The sequence below is a fragment of the Anguilla rostrata genome, chromosome 8 (genome assembly GCF_018555375.3).
Source record: "Anguilla rostrata isolate EN2019 chromosome 8, ASM1855537v3, whole genome shotgun sequence".
NCBI classification, from domain to species: domain Eukaryota; kingdom Metazoa; phylum Chordata; class Actinopteri; order Anguilliformes; family Anguillidae; genus Anguilla; species Anguilla rostrata.
Window position 1 is genome coordinate 14,132,839 of NC_057940.1, and position 15,785 is coordinate 14,148,623.

General features: G+C 48.7%; 1 protein-coding gene across 14 annotated transcripts in view; it reads left to right on the forward strand.

Moving 5' to 3' along the window:
* The window catches only part of LOC135260875 (histone-lysine N-methyltransferase 2C-like), a 112,899-nt gene that overhangs the window by 32,097 nt on the left and 65,017 nt on the right, over positions 1-15,785 (forward strand). For all 14 annotated transcript variants that reach the window (XM_064346546.1, XM_064346542.1, XM_064346556.1 and 11 more), the window contains 5 exons: positions 852-970; positions 1,848-1,957; positions 6,505-6,667; positions 7,243-7,414; positions 10,140-10,254. In XM_064346546.1, coding sequence (XP_064202616.1) covers positions 852-970; positions 1,848-1,957; positions 6,505-6,667; positions 7,243-7,414; positions 10,140-10,254 — 679 coding nt within the window. The remainder of the gene's footprint in view (positions 1-851; positions 971-1,847; positions 1,958-6,504; positions 6,668-7,242; positions 7,415-10,139; positions 10,255-15,785) is intronic.

The window sequence follows — 15,785 nt, forward strand, 5'->3', positions numbered from 1 at the left end:
TCGCATTCTAATTAGTGGCCCAGTCAATTTAATCTTTTCTTCATTTACCGAGAATGCATTCCAAGTTAAGTGAAGTGGAGCGCTCGTGGCAGTCACATAAGGACGTTGGCCTTGAGTCAGTAAGGGTGATCCTGGATGAAATTATGTGCGTCCTCTGCGAATGTGTGTTTGTGTTGTCTTCATGCTCGGTTATCTCGAACAGTAATTTCTGAAAATTACGCAAGCCACAAAAATGTTTTGACGCAGAAGACTGTGATGGGTTTCGATTGTCTATACGTCTATCGTGATTTATTGCTGAATGCGGAATTAAATGAGCTTGCTTGACTTACCGTTTTCAGTTCAGGTTTAATATTTAATATTTTTTTTTTTTATATTTGTTACTTGATGTGTGCGCATTGTACTCATGGAATTTTTCTACAGCTTACCATGAATCGTATAATTAAGTTTAAAAAAATGTCTCTCTCCAGCATTGTTCAGCTCGTTGATGGAAAGCAGTCAGCCTGAACTTTATACTTTGTTGTACACAGATGTGCATGTGCAGCACTGGGGTGTGTTGTGAACTATAGGCTTTCAACCCTTCCCAGAGATCCCAGCTCTGGATGAGGCGCTCTGGCTGGGGCCATTTAAAATGTAAAAGTGCCTTCCGCTTCCCCGTGCCTCGTGGCTGAGTTTGGTGTTGGCCCGTCCTCAGAGCGGTAATTCGGGGAATTACTCATGACTCAACAGCCAGTCCGTGTGCGCCAGCCAAATCAGATGACCTCCTTTTCTCTCTTCTGCTCCTCTCCTCTGCCCTGTCCTCGCTCTCACCCTCCCTCCTGCTCCGCCCCCCCTCCCCCCCGCCTCCTCTGCAGGTCCTGCTCGCCCTTCGCCCCTGGACCCGGGGAGGACCCTGCCAACAGATTCTGGGACGAGCTTGGGCAGGTCGGGCTCCCGGACGATATCGATGTCCACTCTCTCTTTGATATTTCAGGTACGCTTTTGGGGACTGATGTGGCCGGGAATAGGTATCGCTCTTGATTGATGGGCTGCTTTATTGTAGAGGGGCACTGTTGAATGTCAAGTGAGATACCGAGTCCTATTTGCATTCTTATAAATGCAGTGTTTTCTCACTTGAGTTGCATTGTGGAAAGTCTGCGTATGGCCATGCATCTCTTACGAATGAATGATAATTGTTGTAAATAATGGTAATAAGATGTCTAATCAGATATTTGATTGATATTGAGATGACTGTGATAGTTCAAATGGCCAGTTCCATCTGTGAGTATACGCACGCTAAGGACAGTAGGAGCAGAAATTCGCAAATTTCCACTCAGTCCACTGAGACACGGTCCTGTCATTTGGGAGCACAGTGTTCCCTTAATTTTGTCCAACCTTGGAAAACTTCTCTCCGCATGGGCTCTTGTGACAGGAAGCATTGAAAAAACACAAAGTTCTAGAACTCTTGGAAAGAATTCCTGGTTGCAGGTCTTCTATGTGTCGATTTGGAATTTCAGTGGGGGTTCAAATCCACTCCCCCACCCCCCCACCACCTGCCACTGGTTTTGGGTGAAGACTGAGAGGATGTAGCTATCGAGCCGGGGGCCATATAGAACCTCCGGCAAATCTCTAAGCGTACATTGTAAGGGTCCAGTTTCCTCTCAGGACAAGAGGGTGGTGCTGGGTAATATTAGGTTCACTTAATGCAACCTGACAAGTTGAACCTGCTGGATAGCTTTAATGTACCATGTAATGAAAAATGCAAAGACATATTGGGGCCGTATCATTAGAAGTGTGAGCCCTGTCGGTGAGTGTTGCCATCAAAGCCTTGTTCTGTGGCTCGGTCACATGACCTGCCCTTGCGATTGCAGGCGGGTGCTGTGCCCATCAGCACTGTGCGGAGTGGTCAGAGGGCGTGTACCAAGGAGAGAGCCAATCGCTGTGCAACGTGGACAGAGCTGTCGACTCAGGGAGCACAGAGGTGAGAAGCGTGTATGCGCCAGCGTGTCATAATGGTTAAGGAACTGGGCTTGTAACCGAAAGGCTGCGGGTTTGAATCCAACACTACTGTTGTACCCCTGAGCAATGCGCTTAATCTGAATGGCTTCTGTATGTATCCAGCTGTATCAATGTATACAATGGAAATGAATGCTAAAGTTGTGTAATTTGCTGTGGATAAGAGCGTCTGCTAAAATTCCAGTAATCTTCACTTAGAAAATCAGGTGATGAATGGGTAGCAGTGTACAAGGATGGTTAGGGGGCTGGGCTTGGAACTCCAAGGCTGTAGGTTTTATTTCCAGAGAGGGCACTGCTATTTTGCCCATGAGTAAGGTACTTCACCTGAATTGCATCAGTAGAAATATCCAGCTGTATAAATGGATTATATGTGAAGAATGCAAACTGAGTTTATCGCTCTATTATTGTCTGCTAAATGGTTAAAATAGAGCAATGTGATTTGCATTACTGGCATAATTTTCTCTGAACTCGAAGCCAGCCACATCTGTGTGAATTGGCTGTTGGTATTTCAACGCCAAATCATTTTAGCCTGGACTTTGCTGAGCACTATTAATGGTCAAACTTTGCCGCAGTTAAAAGGCTTTGGATTTCCATTTTAAATTAGGTGGCATTCAAACCTCCCCCCTCATATTTCCCCCAGCACTTGTTCTCTCTGTCATGGGTATGTGTATTGCTGTGTGTCATTATAGAGGAGATTGCCTTCGTATTAAGACCCTCCGTTGGTTTTATTGGGTCAGTTGATATCTTTCACCAAAACATATGCTGATATTACTGCAATATATAGCCATGATTTTTTTTAATGTTTAGAAAACTAGGGAAATTGGCTTTATATAAATTCCTGTTGAGTCTAGATTGTATTATTTAATATAATGTTCCCTGATTGGGACTAAAGTCTCTCTAAATCTCGCGTTTCCTTGATTTTTGGATGCATTTCATTAGATATTTGAAAGGCATTTCTACTGTAATGAAACTGAATTGCAGGGAATGTGGGTGTAATTTTATCACCTCGTTCTGGGGAGCCATTTAAATTTGTCTGGCTAAAAGTCTGGCTATACAGAACAAAGACTGATGAGAAACGATGAAGAGCAGTCACACCCACCTAGCCGTTTAAAACGGCACATTTAGGCCTTTTTAAAAAAAGAAAAAAAAGAAAAGCAGACAGTCTGCCCTGGATTTTGTTTTGCTCTAGTCAGGCGCTGAGAAAGCAGAGAGGGTAACGGATAAAGATGGTATCACGGCTCAGATGGTGCCGCTTGGGTGGTGAGGGGGGTTGGGTTGGGTGGTGGTGGGGGGTTGGGTTGGGGGGGTCGAACCCCTGTCCTCACTGTGGCACCCGTACGTGGCGTGCGTAGCCGCCGTCCTCACCGCGTACGCTCCGAAGCGCAGACCAGCAGCGGGACTGAGGAGACGCGTGCCCTGGCCACGATGCCCGCTCTGCGCTGCGCTGCGCTGGCGCTCTCTCTCTCTCTCTCTCCGCGAGCGCCTCAGCAGGCACCTGTAAGCCTTTGATGGGCTGATGGATGGGGCGCTCGGTAAAGGTCGTCCTCGGCTGCCTGGATCACTGGGCTGTGAAATGGAAAGGTCACGGCGCTCAGGAGAGCCGCTCCGCCCGGGCCTCCAATCATGTTCCCCTAATTGCGTTTGCACCTGTGATCTGCTGAACTGCCCGCAAATCGCTCATTTACTCTTCAGCCAAATGCCAGGGCTGCGTGCGTGCGTGCATGTGTGTGCACGTGTGTGTGCGTATGCATGTCTGTGTGCGTGCACGTGCGCGTGCGCGTATGTGCGTGTGTGTGCGCGTGTGCGTGCGTGCATGTGTGTGCACGTGTGCATGTGCGTGTCTGTGTGTGCATGTGTCTATATGTGTGTGCGTGTGCTTATTTGTGTGCTTGTGTGTGTGTGTACACTCATGTGCGCTTGTGTGCGCTCGTCTGTGTGCGCATATGTGTGTGTGTGCATGTGTGCGTGTGTGCATGTGTGCGCGTGCGTGTGTGTGCATGTGTGCGCTTTGCATGTGTGTACGTATGTGTGTGGGTATGTGTGTGTGTGCGCATATGTGTCCAACACTGGTTGTATTGAATGGTCATATGAGGAAGTCCATTTTCTGTTGATCACTGTTTGTGCGACATCGGGAAGTGAATTCCAGGTAAAAGGAAGTAGACATTGTAACTGTTGCTTCTGGGGAAGGAAATTAGTGTAAAGTTCTAGAAATTCTATTAGCAAACATCCAAGGGGCAATCGAGGTCAAGGCAGTCGCGCTGACGTCTGATTAACGGAGGGGAAGTAGATGTGAGCACGCAGGTCTGGATTGATTCGCATTATGAATCTCCCACGGTTCACGCTAATTGAAAACTCCCTTCACCTCAGCCGAGAGCTGCCTTACCTCTGACACAGTGCCTCGGAGCTCCAGGCGCCCCAAATCGGCTTCGTAATGCAAATCGTGCTAACGGCTCAGACAGCAAGGGAAGGGCAGTGCTAATTAAGGTCCTTAAAATGAATAATTATCGCGCTGACAGCGTATGAATTATGGCTTTCTACACTTTACATTTAAATAACAATCCTACGCTTGTGTAATTTACGGCTGAATTTGATCGTAAACGTAGAGACTGTTCGTATGATGCGGTGGACTTCCCGTAAATCTCTCTTTCCCTTGTATTTAATAATGCCGGTGACCCAGTCGGTGACCTGCGTTTAATTAGTGTGAAATTGTATCGGTGTCCCGAACAAAGGGAATCGGAGAGCACAATTACGCGCGGTGGTTATGAAGGGTCAGCTCCGCGCGCTCTCGCTGCGCACAAACCCGCATTCTGGAAATGGCTCCGCGTCAGCCGTCTGAATCATGAATGAATGAAACTAATTGCGCCGCAACAGGTTTTTTTCTTTTCCTTTTTTCCTTGACAGAACTGGAGCGGTGACTAAATAAACGGAGCTCCTGCCGGCCTCGGGAGTCCGCGTGAGAGCGATAATTACTCGATGCTCCTTGTTAGAAGTATTTGCAGATTGTTGCTTTTGGGCCGTGTGCCAGATCTGTGGAACACAAGGGGACCGGCGACTGAAAGCCATTATATTCACCCTTTTTTCTCTCTTTCTCTTCCTCTCTCTTACCCGACTCTGTCATCAAGCAAAGTAGGATGTTTAGTGTGTTGAGACTGTATTTAACCAAACAAGAGCTTGAGCAGACTTGGGAGTATCCGCAACTCGGATTTAGCCTTGCGTGCGCGGAATAACGTTCTCAAAATTAATCCACCTGAGCAACACTTAGTGGCTTTTCTTGTTCGCACAAATAATGACTGTGTCATATATAACTGGTTTATAGAATTCATATATAGCAGTGCCTGAAATTTTTGTCTGAATAATCAGCTGGCAAATACTAAAAAAAAGAACTCAAAATGTGATGGAAGTAGTAAAGACTTAAATACGCATAACTAAGACATGTACAGTACCGACCAGGTATGATTTTGTTTACTTTAGCTTCCTAGCCGCAGAAGCTAATATTATCTTGCTTGCTACTGAAGAAAAACAGAATCATGACAGCTGATGTTCTGCCTCATGTGAATGTGCACCTATGGGAACTTGAGGAATGGTGTTACCATGTAATTTGTAGTTTGATGGTAAGGTAAGCTGTCATTTATTCACTCAATATTTTTTATCACTACAGCAAAAAATAAAAAAGCAACTAAGGGAATGGATGTCTTTGGGGAAATTATCTGTTTTGATCCGTTAATATTACGGTTTTGTTCACACTAACATTGTAATGGAGATCTTGAGCATGAAAATTGCTCAGTAAACTTTTCCTTAAATGCAAACACTCTGGCTCCCATTTACACATGACCCCCTAAATGGTGAAGTTCCAGAACATTTCTGGCTAAGGCTGCATGCCTGCCACAACAGCATCGAGACCTTGTGATGTTTTGCATTACACATAGCTGTAGGACAGGAAGGCAGTTCAGGAGCAAACATGTTTGCCTTCAAACGCAGTTAGGTAGCCTGGGATATCTGTGCATTTACAAATGCCCCAGGGTCGAATATTTAAAAGGCACCAGAGCGGTTTTGAGAGGAAGCTGGGGCTGTAGTGGCATACTGGTTTGGGAATTGAGCTTTGGCTCACTTCTCTTTGAAGGGTTGCAGGTTCAAATCCCATGTGTGGCACTGCCGTGCTACTGTCAAGTAAATATTGGCACATTTGAAAATATCCATTTATACATTTTAAAATGCTGCATTTTATGTCCGCAAGTATAACATTTGAAAAAAGATTGTTTTGTTTCCCGAAGATGAGATTAGCAGAACAGGCGTGCTAAACAGATACAGTGTAGTCTCTGCACACTCCTTATATGTAATACGCCTCCCTCGTCTCTCATAAGAGCTAATTAAGCAGTTTCAGATTCAGCATCAGTGGGAGATGGGCATGGTGAAAGATGGTTGATGGCTGCCATCTTGTCCCCCCATTGAGCAGTCATGGGTGCCCTGACAGTAATTCTAATCGAAGCCCCTTCCTTCCTGTGTCCCGCCCAGCACTGTGCATACTGTAAGCGCCTTGGAGCATCCATCAAGTGCTGTGAGGAGACGTGCGGCCGCCTGTACCACTACCCCTGCGCCGCCGCCGCCGGAGCCTTCCAGAACGTCAGGGGCCACACCCTGCTCTGCCCGGAGCACATCCAACAGGCCGTCGACAGATGTAAGACAAGCTCTTCGGTCACGTTTACTAACACAGCACATATGTGTTATTAAATGCAGGCGGCAGTGTAGTATAATGGCTAAGGAGTTAGTCTTGTAACCTAAAGGTCGCAGGTTCGAGTCCCCGGTAGGACACCGCCGTTGTACCATTGAGCAAGGTACTTAACCTGCATTGCTCCAGTGTATATCCAGCTGTATAATTGGATACAGTGTAAGTCGCACTGGATAGGGGCGTCTGCTAAATGCCTGTAAACTAAACTAAACATATGTGTCGACTGCACGTCTCTGTTGAAGGCTGAATGTTTTGATATTCTGTAAAAAACTGTAAATATTCATTTGGAAGGTTGAGCTCTGTAGCATGAAAATGGTCGTATGTTGGTATTGGTCATTCTCCTCATGTTGTCAGAGTCTGTCACTCTACCGGGGCGAGAAGCCGGTTGGATTTGGTTCCGTATTGCTTGTGGTTTTCTGAAGCTTTTGGATTCCTCATCCAGCCCCTCGGTCTGTAGTTGGCTGTGGGTACGATGGGGGTGTGTCGGACGCTGAAATGAAACGCCCTCTGTTGTCCCCCCACAGCCCAGCAGGATGCCAGCTGTGTCCTGTGCGACAGCCCTGGAGACCTGCTGGACCAGCTCTTCTGTACCAGCTGCGGTCAGCACTACCACGGAATGTGCCTGGACATCGCGACCACCCCTGTCAAGAGGGCCGGCTGGCAGTGCCCCGAGTGCAAGGTCTGCCAAACTTGCAAGTGAGTCTTCGCCCCACCCCGCCCCCGCCCCGCCCCCACCACGCTCGGGGCGGCTGTTCCTCATTGTGGCCTGCCGATGGAGTCCGTGTAACGCAGCCTGGTTTTCAATGGCTGTGTCTCAGTGTGGAGATCCGCTGGAATCCGTGTAACGTAGCCTTGCTTTGTATGGCTGTTTCACAGTGGGGCGGACCATTTGCTTTTCATGTGCAGTAGACTGCTTGTGAATGGCTGTTTCAGTGTGGTGCACCATTGATCCTGTATATCCCTTCCACGAGTTGAAGTACCAGTAGTTTCCATTTACTTGTGGCTGACTGCAAATGTTTTTTTTCTCAGCGCGGAATTTCATTGATTTCTGTGTGCTACAGCCCGGTTTTTGGATGGCTGTTCTGTGTGAAGTGTCCGTGCAGTCCATGCCATGCCCTCTAGGCTGGTTGTGTGGGTCAGGGAGGCATGGATGATGTCTATAACCTTCAGTGAGGGACTGTATCCAAATACTTTTCATTTTATTCAGGCATTTTCATTTAATGTAGAAGAAACTCAAATTTAACGTGCTAAAATGAGGGAACTTTAAGTTCCCCTGTGTTCAGAGAATGTGATGTTCGTTGAGTTTGGTTTGAGCAGAGATGTTGTGGTTGGGTAAGATGGAAGGAGCTTCAGACTAATCTTTTTTTTCATAGTTGTTTTTTCTTTCCTTCTTTACGGAATTAGTTTTTATTCAGTTTTATACTTGATTCCCCCTGACGTTTTGAGCCAGGAAAAAAGAGCACAGCACCAAGGGAAGTTTCTAGGCTTTTATGTTATGTGTGTTTTTCTCTAGTAAGCTGGAGAGGAGAAAGATCAGAAAGGAATTATGGGATGGCTCGCAGTAAGTCTGTAGAGGACTGGTTTGGAGTGCTTGAGGATTTTAGAGATATTGACGCGCAGCTAGTCTGGAGCGTTAGCAGCCTGGCTATGTGGTATGCAGTGCAGGGGCTAAGGTCTCCATAGGACAGAGGCTAATTAGCCGCATTTGTAATGTGCCTTTGGTAATGTTTGAGCCGTGCTACACCCCCGCGGTGTATGGGAAGGAGGCGTGAGCCAGTCAGACCTGACATCACCCCGTGACCATCCCCCCCCCCGCGCTGTGGGTCTCAGGAGTGCCAGGAATAATGCCAAATTAACCGCCTCTGCCGGACCTGGTCTGAACCTCTTAATTAATGCAAGGGCTGCTGACTCATTTGGAGAGGGCTGCACATTTGATTTATTTATTTCTTTCTTTCTTTTTTGCTTTGTTTGTTTTTGTTTTTGTTTTTTTTTTTACCGCCTCAGTCTAATTTCCCTGGCTGCATTGATCCGAACAAATCGATCGGTGCGGTTGAATCAGTCTTCGGCTGAGGTTTAATTATTTTTTTTGTCTTAAGAAATGATGAAAGCGAAAAGGCCTGTGTGTAATTGATCAGGCTCATAGCCGGCGATGTGGTGACTGGATCTTTAAAGGAGTGCGCTAACCATTGCTCTTAAAAAACCCAGACTGCCTGGGTCCCCCTGGGGCTCACGTGCATTGATGTATTGGAGAGCACAATCAAAGGAATAATTCCTGCTGCTAGGCGGATCGTTCTGTGAGATCAGTTGGCCAGTATCTGAGTCTCATTGCTCTTTAGCGACCCCAGCTGGTCAATTGGACACCCACGATCTGTGTGCTAAAGCTGCACATGAGGTGTCTTCCTCCAGCTCTTATCTGTGCGAGCTTGGCGTGTGGGCTGTGGTGTGAAAAGAAGCAGCTGGTGACATCATGTGCTTTGGCAGAGGCATGTCCATCTACAGTCCATGCATCAGCTGTGCAGATTGCGGCATTACTGTAGCTATGCGCAGTTGGGAAAGCCAAATTTGGAAACGGCAAAAAGCATTTAAAAAATTTTGAAATTAAAGGAAGTATTATCTAACTACAATGCCCTTTGTCCTAAATTCTGTGCTGATAATTTCATTTTGTTTTAAAACTAAAATCTATTGGCAAGAAATAATTTGCTGTAAATGTAGCTTAATTTTGTTTGCCAACACACGTACCAAAAGTTTTGTGGCTTGGTGGAATGTTGGCCAAAATGTGCCATTGCATGAAGGAATGTATATGGACTCCATTAACGAAACACAGCAGAGCGAAGAGGACTATTCTTTACAATCTGAGGAGTGCGGTATCTGCCGAGCGAGCTCTGCGGAAACGGGGCCAAACGAAATCCCGGCATTAAACAACGTCCTTGTCCTTGCTTGGCACAAATCTGCATTGGCCAGAAATTTTGTGGGGGCCTTGATTGATGATGCTTTGCTTGCTGCCCTGGTCGACAGCCACTGACTTCATTAATCTGCAGGATGAGGGACTAGCTTTGCACTATGGATCTTTAGTGGGTTTAAAGGACTGTACAACTGGACTGTGCTTACAGAATATGTTCGCATTTTACAGACATTTTCCACTTTAGCCATTCAACCTAGCAGCTGAAGGACAGTGTCTAATGTATTTGTTAGCATTTAGTTGTAAATAATACTCATGTACATGAGACGCTAGTTACGTGCAAATATAATACTGAAATGACTGGCAATGTCCCAGAATTTGAGCTGTCAGTAATCAAATTCTGTTTCATCATATGTTTCTTTTGCCAGGAATCGCTGCCCTTGGCTACAACAGTTGTGGAAAATGCTTTATTATTTTGATATTGCTTTTAAACATGCTTTTTTTCCCCTTGTGTTGTTTCAGAAACCCCGGAGAAGACAGCAAGATGTTGGTGTGTGACACGTGTGACAAAGGCTACCACACCTTCTGCCTGCAGCCTGCCATGGACTCCCTCCCCACCAACGGCTGGAGGTGTCAGGTGCGTGATGCCCCTGTGCGGTATGGCGGTCTCTCGTGTGCCGCCGCCGCTTCGCGGGCTGCTATCCGCCGTCTCCGCCATCTCCGCCGCGCTTCCCGGAATAGGGCTCCTGGGACTGTGAGTCAGCGGCTCCTGAGTCTCGCTTTCACACTGTGCCTAAACAGAAGGGACTGAATCCGCTCCTGAGAACACCGCGCGTGTAAAAAGCCCAGCAGCCCTGAAAGCCGCACTCTGAGAGTAAAGGGAGCCGGCGAGTCGTCTGCTCCAGTGTTCGCTTTTCATTCGCGCGTTTCCGATGAAGAACAGCGTTCGCTGTTGATGTGGATTTGTGGTGGAAAAGAAACTGAGTGTTGGAGACGGAAGCACCACTTTGGCAGTGATGCATGTCCCATCATACCTTTCTAGATGGCCTTTTTATGCCACAGGAAGGAGCCATATGATTTTTAGTATTGCTTTAATTTTTGTACACGTTTGGTCTCATGGTGGACCGTTCAATGGACTAAAATGAGTCATTGCCTCTAGTGCTAATGGACTAAAGTGAGTCTCAGTGCTTTTGACTGTGCTAATGAGCTAAAGTGAGTCTCAGTGTTTTTACGGTGCTAATGGGCTAAAGTGAGTCTCAGTGTTTTGACTGCTAATGAGCAACGTGAGTACCAGTGTTCTGGCTGTGCTAATGGGCTAAAGGGAGTTTCAGTGTTTTGATGGTGCTAATGGGCTAAAGTGAGTCTCAGTGTCTCTATAGTGCTAATGGACTAAAGTTAGTCTCAGTGTTTTTACGGTGCTAATGGGCTAAAGTGAGTCTCAGTGTTTTGACGGTGCTAATGGGCTAAAGTGAGTGTCAGTGTTCTGGCTGTGCTAATGGGCTAAAGTGAGTTTCAGTGTTATAATGGTGATAATGGATTAAAGTGAGTCTCAGTGTTTTGACTGTGCTAATGGGCTAAAGTGAGTCTCAGTGTTTTGACTGTGCTAATGGGCTAAAGTGAGTGTCAGTGTTCTGGCTGTGCTAATGGGCTAAAGGGGGTTTCAGTGTTCTGGCTGTGCTAATGGGCTAAAGTGAGTGTCAGTGTTCTGGCTGTGCTAATGGGCTAAAGTGAGTCTCAGTGTTCGGGCTGTGCTAATGGGCTAAAGGGGGTTTCAGTGTTCTGGCTGTGGTAATGGACTAAAGTTAGTCTCAGTGTTCTGGCTGTGCTAATGGGCTAAAGTGAGTGTCAGTGTTCTGGCTGTGCTAATGGGCTAAAGTGAGTGTCAGTGTTCTGGCTGTGCTAATGGGCTAAAGTGAGTGTCAGTGTTCTGGCTGTGCTAATGGGCTAAAGTGAGTGTCAGTGTTCTGGCTGTGCTAATGGGCTAAAGTGAGTCTCAGTGTTCTGGCTGTGCTAATGGGCTAAAGTGAGTGTCAGTGTTCTGGCTGTGCTAATGGGCTAAAGTGAGTCTCAGTGTTCTGGCTGTGCTAATGGGCTAAAGTGAGTGTCAGTGTTCTGGCTGTGCTAATGGGCTAAAGTGGTGTCAGTGTTGGCTGTGCTAATGGCTAAGTGAGTGTCAGTGTTCTGGCTGTGCTAATGGGCTAAAGTGAGTGTCAGTGTTCTGGCTGTGCTAATGGGCTAAAGTGAGTGTCAGTGTTCTGGCTGTGCTAATGGCTAAAGTGAGTGTCAGTGTTCTGGCTGTGCTAATGGGCTAAAGTGAGTGTCAGTGTTCTGGCTGTGCTAATGGGCTAAAGTGAGTGTCAGTGTTCTGGCTGTGCTAATGGGCTAAAGTGAGTGTCAGTGTTCTGGTGTGCTAATGGGCTAAAGTGAGTCTCAGTGTTCTGGCTTGTGCTAATGGGCTAAAGTGAGTGTCAGTGTTCTGGCTGTGCTAATGGGCTAAAGTGAGTGTCAGTGTTCTGGCTGTGCTAATGGGCTAAAGTGAGTGTCAGTGTTCTGGCTGTGCTAATGGGCTAAAGTGAGTGTCAGTGTTCGGGCTGGGCTAATGGGCTAAGGTGAGTGTCAGTGTTCTGGCTGTGCTAATGGGCTAAAGTGAGTCTCACTGTTCTGGCTGTGCTAATGGGCTAAAGTGAGTCTCAGTGTTCTGGCTGTGCTAATGGGCTAAAGTGAGTCTCATGTCGGCTGGGTATGGCAAGGAGTTCAGTGTTCTGGCTGCTAATGGGCTAAAGTGAGTCAGTGTTTGGCTGGCAGATGGGCCAAGTGAGTGTCAGTGTTTGGCGTGCTAAGGGCAAAGTAGTGTCAGTGGTCTGGCCTGTGCTAAGGGCCTAAATGGTATGTCAGTGTTTGGCGTGTAATGGGCTAAGTGGTGCAGGTTCGGCTGTGCAAGGGCTAAGTGAGTGTCGTGTTCTGGCTGTGTATGGCAAAGTGATTCAGTGTTCCGGCTGGCTAAGGGCTAAGTGGTGTCAGTGTTCGGCTGTGCTAGGCGCCTAAAGTGAGTCGCACGTGTCTGGCGTGCTCATGGCAAAGGAGTCCAGTGTTCTGGCTGTGCAAGGGCTAGGAGAGTCAGTGTTCGGCTAGTGCTAGGGCTAAAGTGCGTCCAGGTTCGCTGTGCTAATGGGCTAACAGGAGTGTCAGTGTTCTGCTGTTATGGGCCATATGTCATGTTCTCTGTGCTAATGGCTAAAGTGAGTGACAGTGTCTGTCTGTTTCTAATGGGCCTAATGAGGTCAGTCTTTGGCTGTGAAAGTGCTAAAGTGAGGTCAGTCTGGCTGCTAGATGGGCTAGTGAGGTCAAGTTCTGGCTTTTGCAATGGCTAAAGTATGTCAGTTTCTTGGCTGTGCAAGGGCTATATGAGTCAGTGTTCTGGTTGTCTAATGGGCTAAAATTACTCGTGATGCATTGCATTGCTAACCGGTTGTGAGTGTCAGTGTTTCGCTGTGCTAAGGGCCTAAGTGAGGCAGCTTCTGCTGTGCTACATGGCTAAATGAGTCAGTGTTCTGGCTGTGAATGGCTAAAGTGATTGTCAGTGTTCTGCTTGTTAATGGGCTAAATGAGTGTCAGTGTTTGGGCTGTGCTAATGTCTCAAAGTGAGTGTCAGTTTGGCTGTGCTAATGGGCTAAAGTGAGTGTCAGTGTTCTGGCTGTGCTAATGGGCTAAAGTGAGTGTCAGTGTTCTGGCTGTGCTAATGGGCTAAAGTGAGTCTCAGTGTTCTGGCTGTGCTAATGGGCTAAAGTGAGTGTCAGTGTTCTGGCTGTGCTAATGGGCTAAAGTGAGTCTCAGTGTTCTGGCTGTGCTAATGGGCTAAAGTGAGTGTCAGTGTTCTGGCTGTGCTAATGGGCTAAAGTGAGTGTCAGTGTTCTGGCTGTGCTAATGGGCTAAAGTGAGTGTCAGTGTTCTGGCTGTGCTAATGGGCTAAAGTGAGTGTCAGGGTGCCTGCAGAGTTCTGTCTCTGCACCCTGCAGGCTAATGCGTATGAGCGGGGAGGAGAGCGCGTGGGCGATCGTTGTGCGTCAGGGGACAAGGCGTGGGCTGAGACACCGAGATGTCCCAGGGCCTCTGAACATGTATTTATTTATTTATTTTTTGCGGGGGATGGGAGATGGGGGGGGGGGGGGGGGTGGCGGGGTTGTCGGAGACGACGCTTGCTCTGTTTGAAATGACTTTGAGTCCCGGTGAGCGTCTCGGGGCTGTCGATCTGAGATTTGGCGGAGGCCCGTCTCTCCCGCGGCCCCGTACGCACCGCTGCGGACGTCCCCGGCAGAAGCCCGGGCGGGAGGGCGAGCGCGGGAGAGCGAGCTCGGCCGGGCGGGCAGCCCGTTCCGCTACAGAGCGCTAAGCCGAGCCGAGGCCTGCCATGTTCTCTTTTTTTCCCCCTCTTCATTTTCTCTGTGGACGGCTCTGAGCAGACAGACAGGCCGCTTTCTTTTCTCCTGTCTGGCCCTCTGACGGACAGCTCCGTTTGAACCGCCGGATGATGCAAAGCTGGGGCAGCTAGGGCTGCCAGATGAACGGTTTCTGACCGGAATGTCTGGTTTTCAAGTCGTTTGTACACGTCCATTTTGTGGTCCCAACGGGACGATATTACGCCTGGTCTGATTCGATTAATACAAAAAATTAACTCTGTGAAATGCATTTGCATCTCAACCACCCCCCGGTTCGTGATGCATTCCGATAGCCCCGGTCCACTGTCATTCCCAACAGCCTTCTCAGATCCACCGTCGTTCATAATGAACCTTCCTGTTGAATTAGTCAAAACCATGTTGTCTGGTTTTGACTCATTTTAAATCCGGTAACCCTACGGTCCGCTGCGTTTGGGTTGTTGTCCTGCACCGATACTGAAGTGCCACATTTGGGTTATTTGGCATAGTTTTTGTGTTTAATTTTTTTTTTTTACCGCAGGTACACGTGACCCTTTCAGGAGAAAGGTTATATATTGTCTTGTTTCTGGGAACTGCAGTCATATTCCTATTTTTGGAAGTGGTTTGGATTTAAAATAGCGTATTTCACGTAAAACGAGAGAGAAACCTTTCTGGCAGCAGCCTCTTTCCTGTCAGTGATCTCAGTCCTGGCGCCCACTGTCCCGTTTTGTGTCACTCATGACGGCAGTTTGCGTCGTTAGGCAGCAGCCGTTGCTGTGGTTGCGCTAACCCTCGGCGAACCTTCGCTTGGCTGTTAGCCGCGCCTGCTCTGCCTTGTGCGGTTTCAGTGCTAACTCAGCAGCTCAAAAAGCCGCACCCCCCCCCCCCCCCCGCCCCCCACGCAGCCAGCTGCTCTGACGAGGCCCCCTCGTCCCCACCGCAGAGGAAGCGCCTCGGCTCTCCTCTCGCGTGTGGCTGGCACCCGCGGTTTCGATCTGAGTGGAGCGCTCGCTCGCGTTCGTGGAGGGCGGCGTCGGGGGTTCGAGCAGAGGAGACGAGGCGGCGGGATGGCGGGGCGGGGCCTGGGGAAGCGGGCCGCGGCTCACGGGCCTGCTGACGCACGCTGCAGCGAAGACGCCGCCCGGCAGGACGGGAATCGGCATCGAGTGTTTTTTTGCGCGCAGCGGCGGACATAAGCGCGACCTGGAGAGGGAGGGCTTCGCCGGCGCCGGAACAGAGCGACAGAGCCGCGCGCGCGTGCCCCAGGAGAGAGGCTTTCTAAAGCTGCCGTTCACCTGCGGGCCTCCTCCGGCCTCCTCCGCCAGCGGCACCGCCGGCTCCCGCGGGCGGCTTCGGTGGCATCTGCGCTGCGGCTGACCGCCACAATGGGCATTGAAATCGGCTTTGTGGAGCGCGCGGCGCTTTGACAAAGGAAAATGTGGAGAAGAAGGGCCCGTGGAAAGACCTAGCGGTGGATGCCAGAGGTGGTGTGACTGCGTTGAGGCCACGTGGTTCGAGGAGGGGATGGCGGAAAGCTCGGTTAGCCCGTTTCCCGCGCGTTCATCCGTGGGTACCTCCCCGTCTGAGAAACATCCACTCCCGCAAAGGAAAACTGGGGTTTCTGAGCCGGTATCCATTTCAGGCTCCCTTCAGCTTTCCACAAAATTCTCAGTTAAGCCTGCAGGTCATGGCTTTCAGTGCAGGAGGAGAGTGTGAAATGGAGCCGCTCTGAGCCTCCGGAGCTGCGTGATGGGCA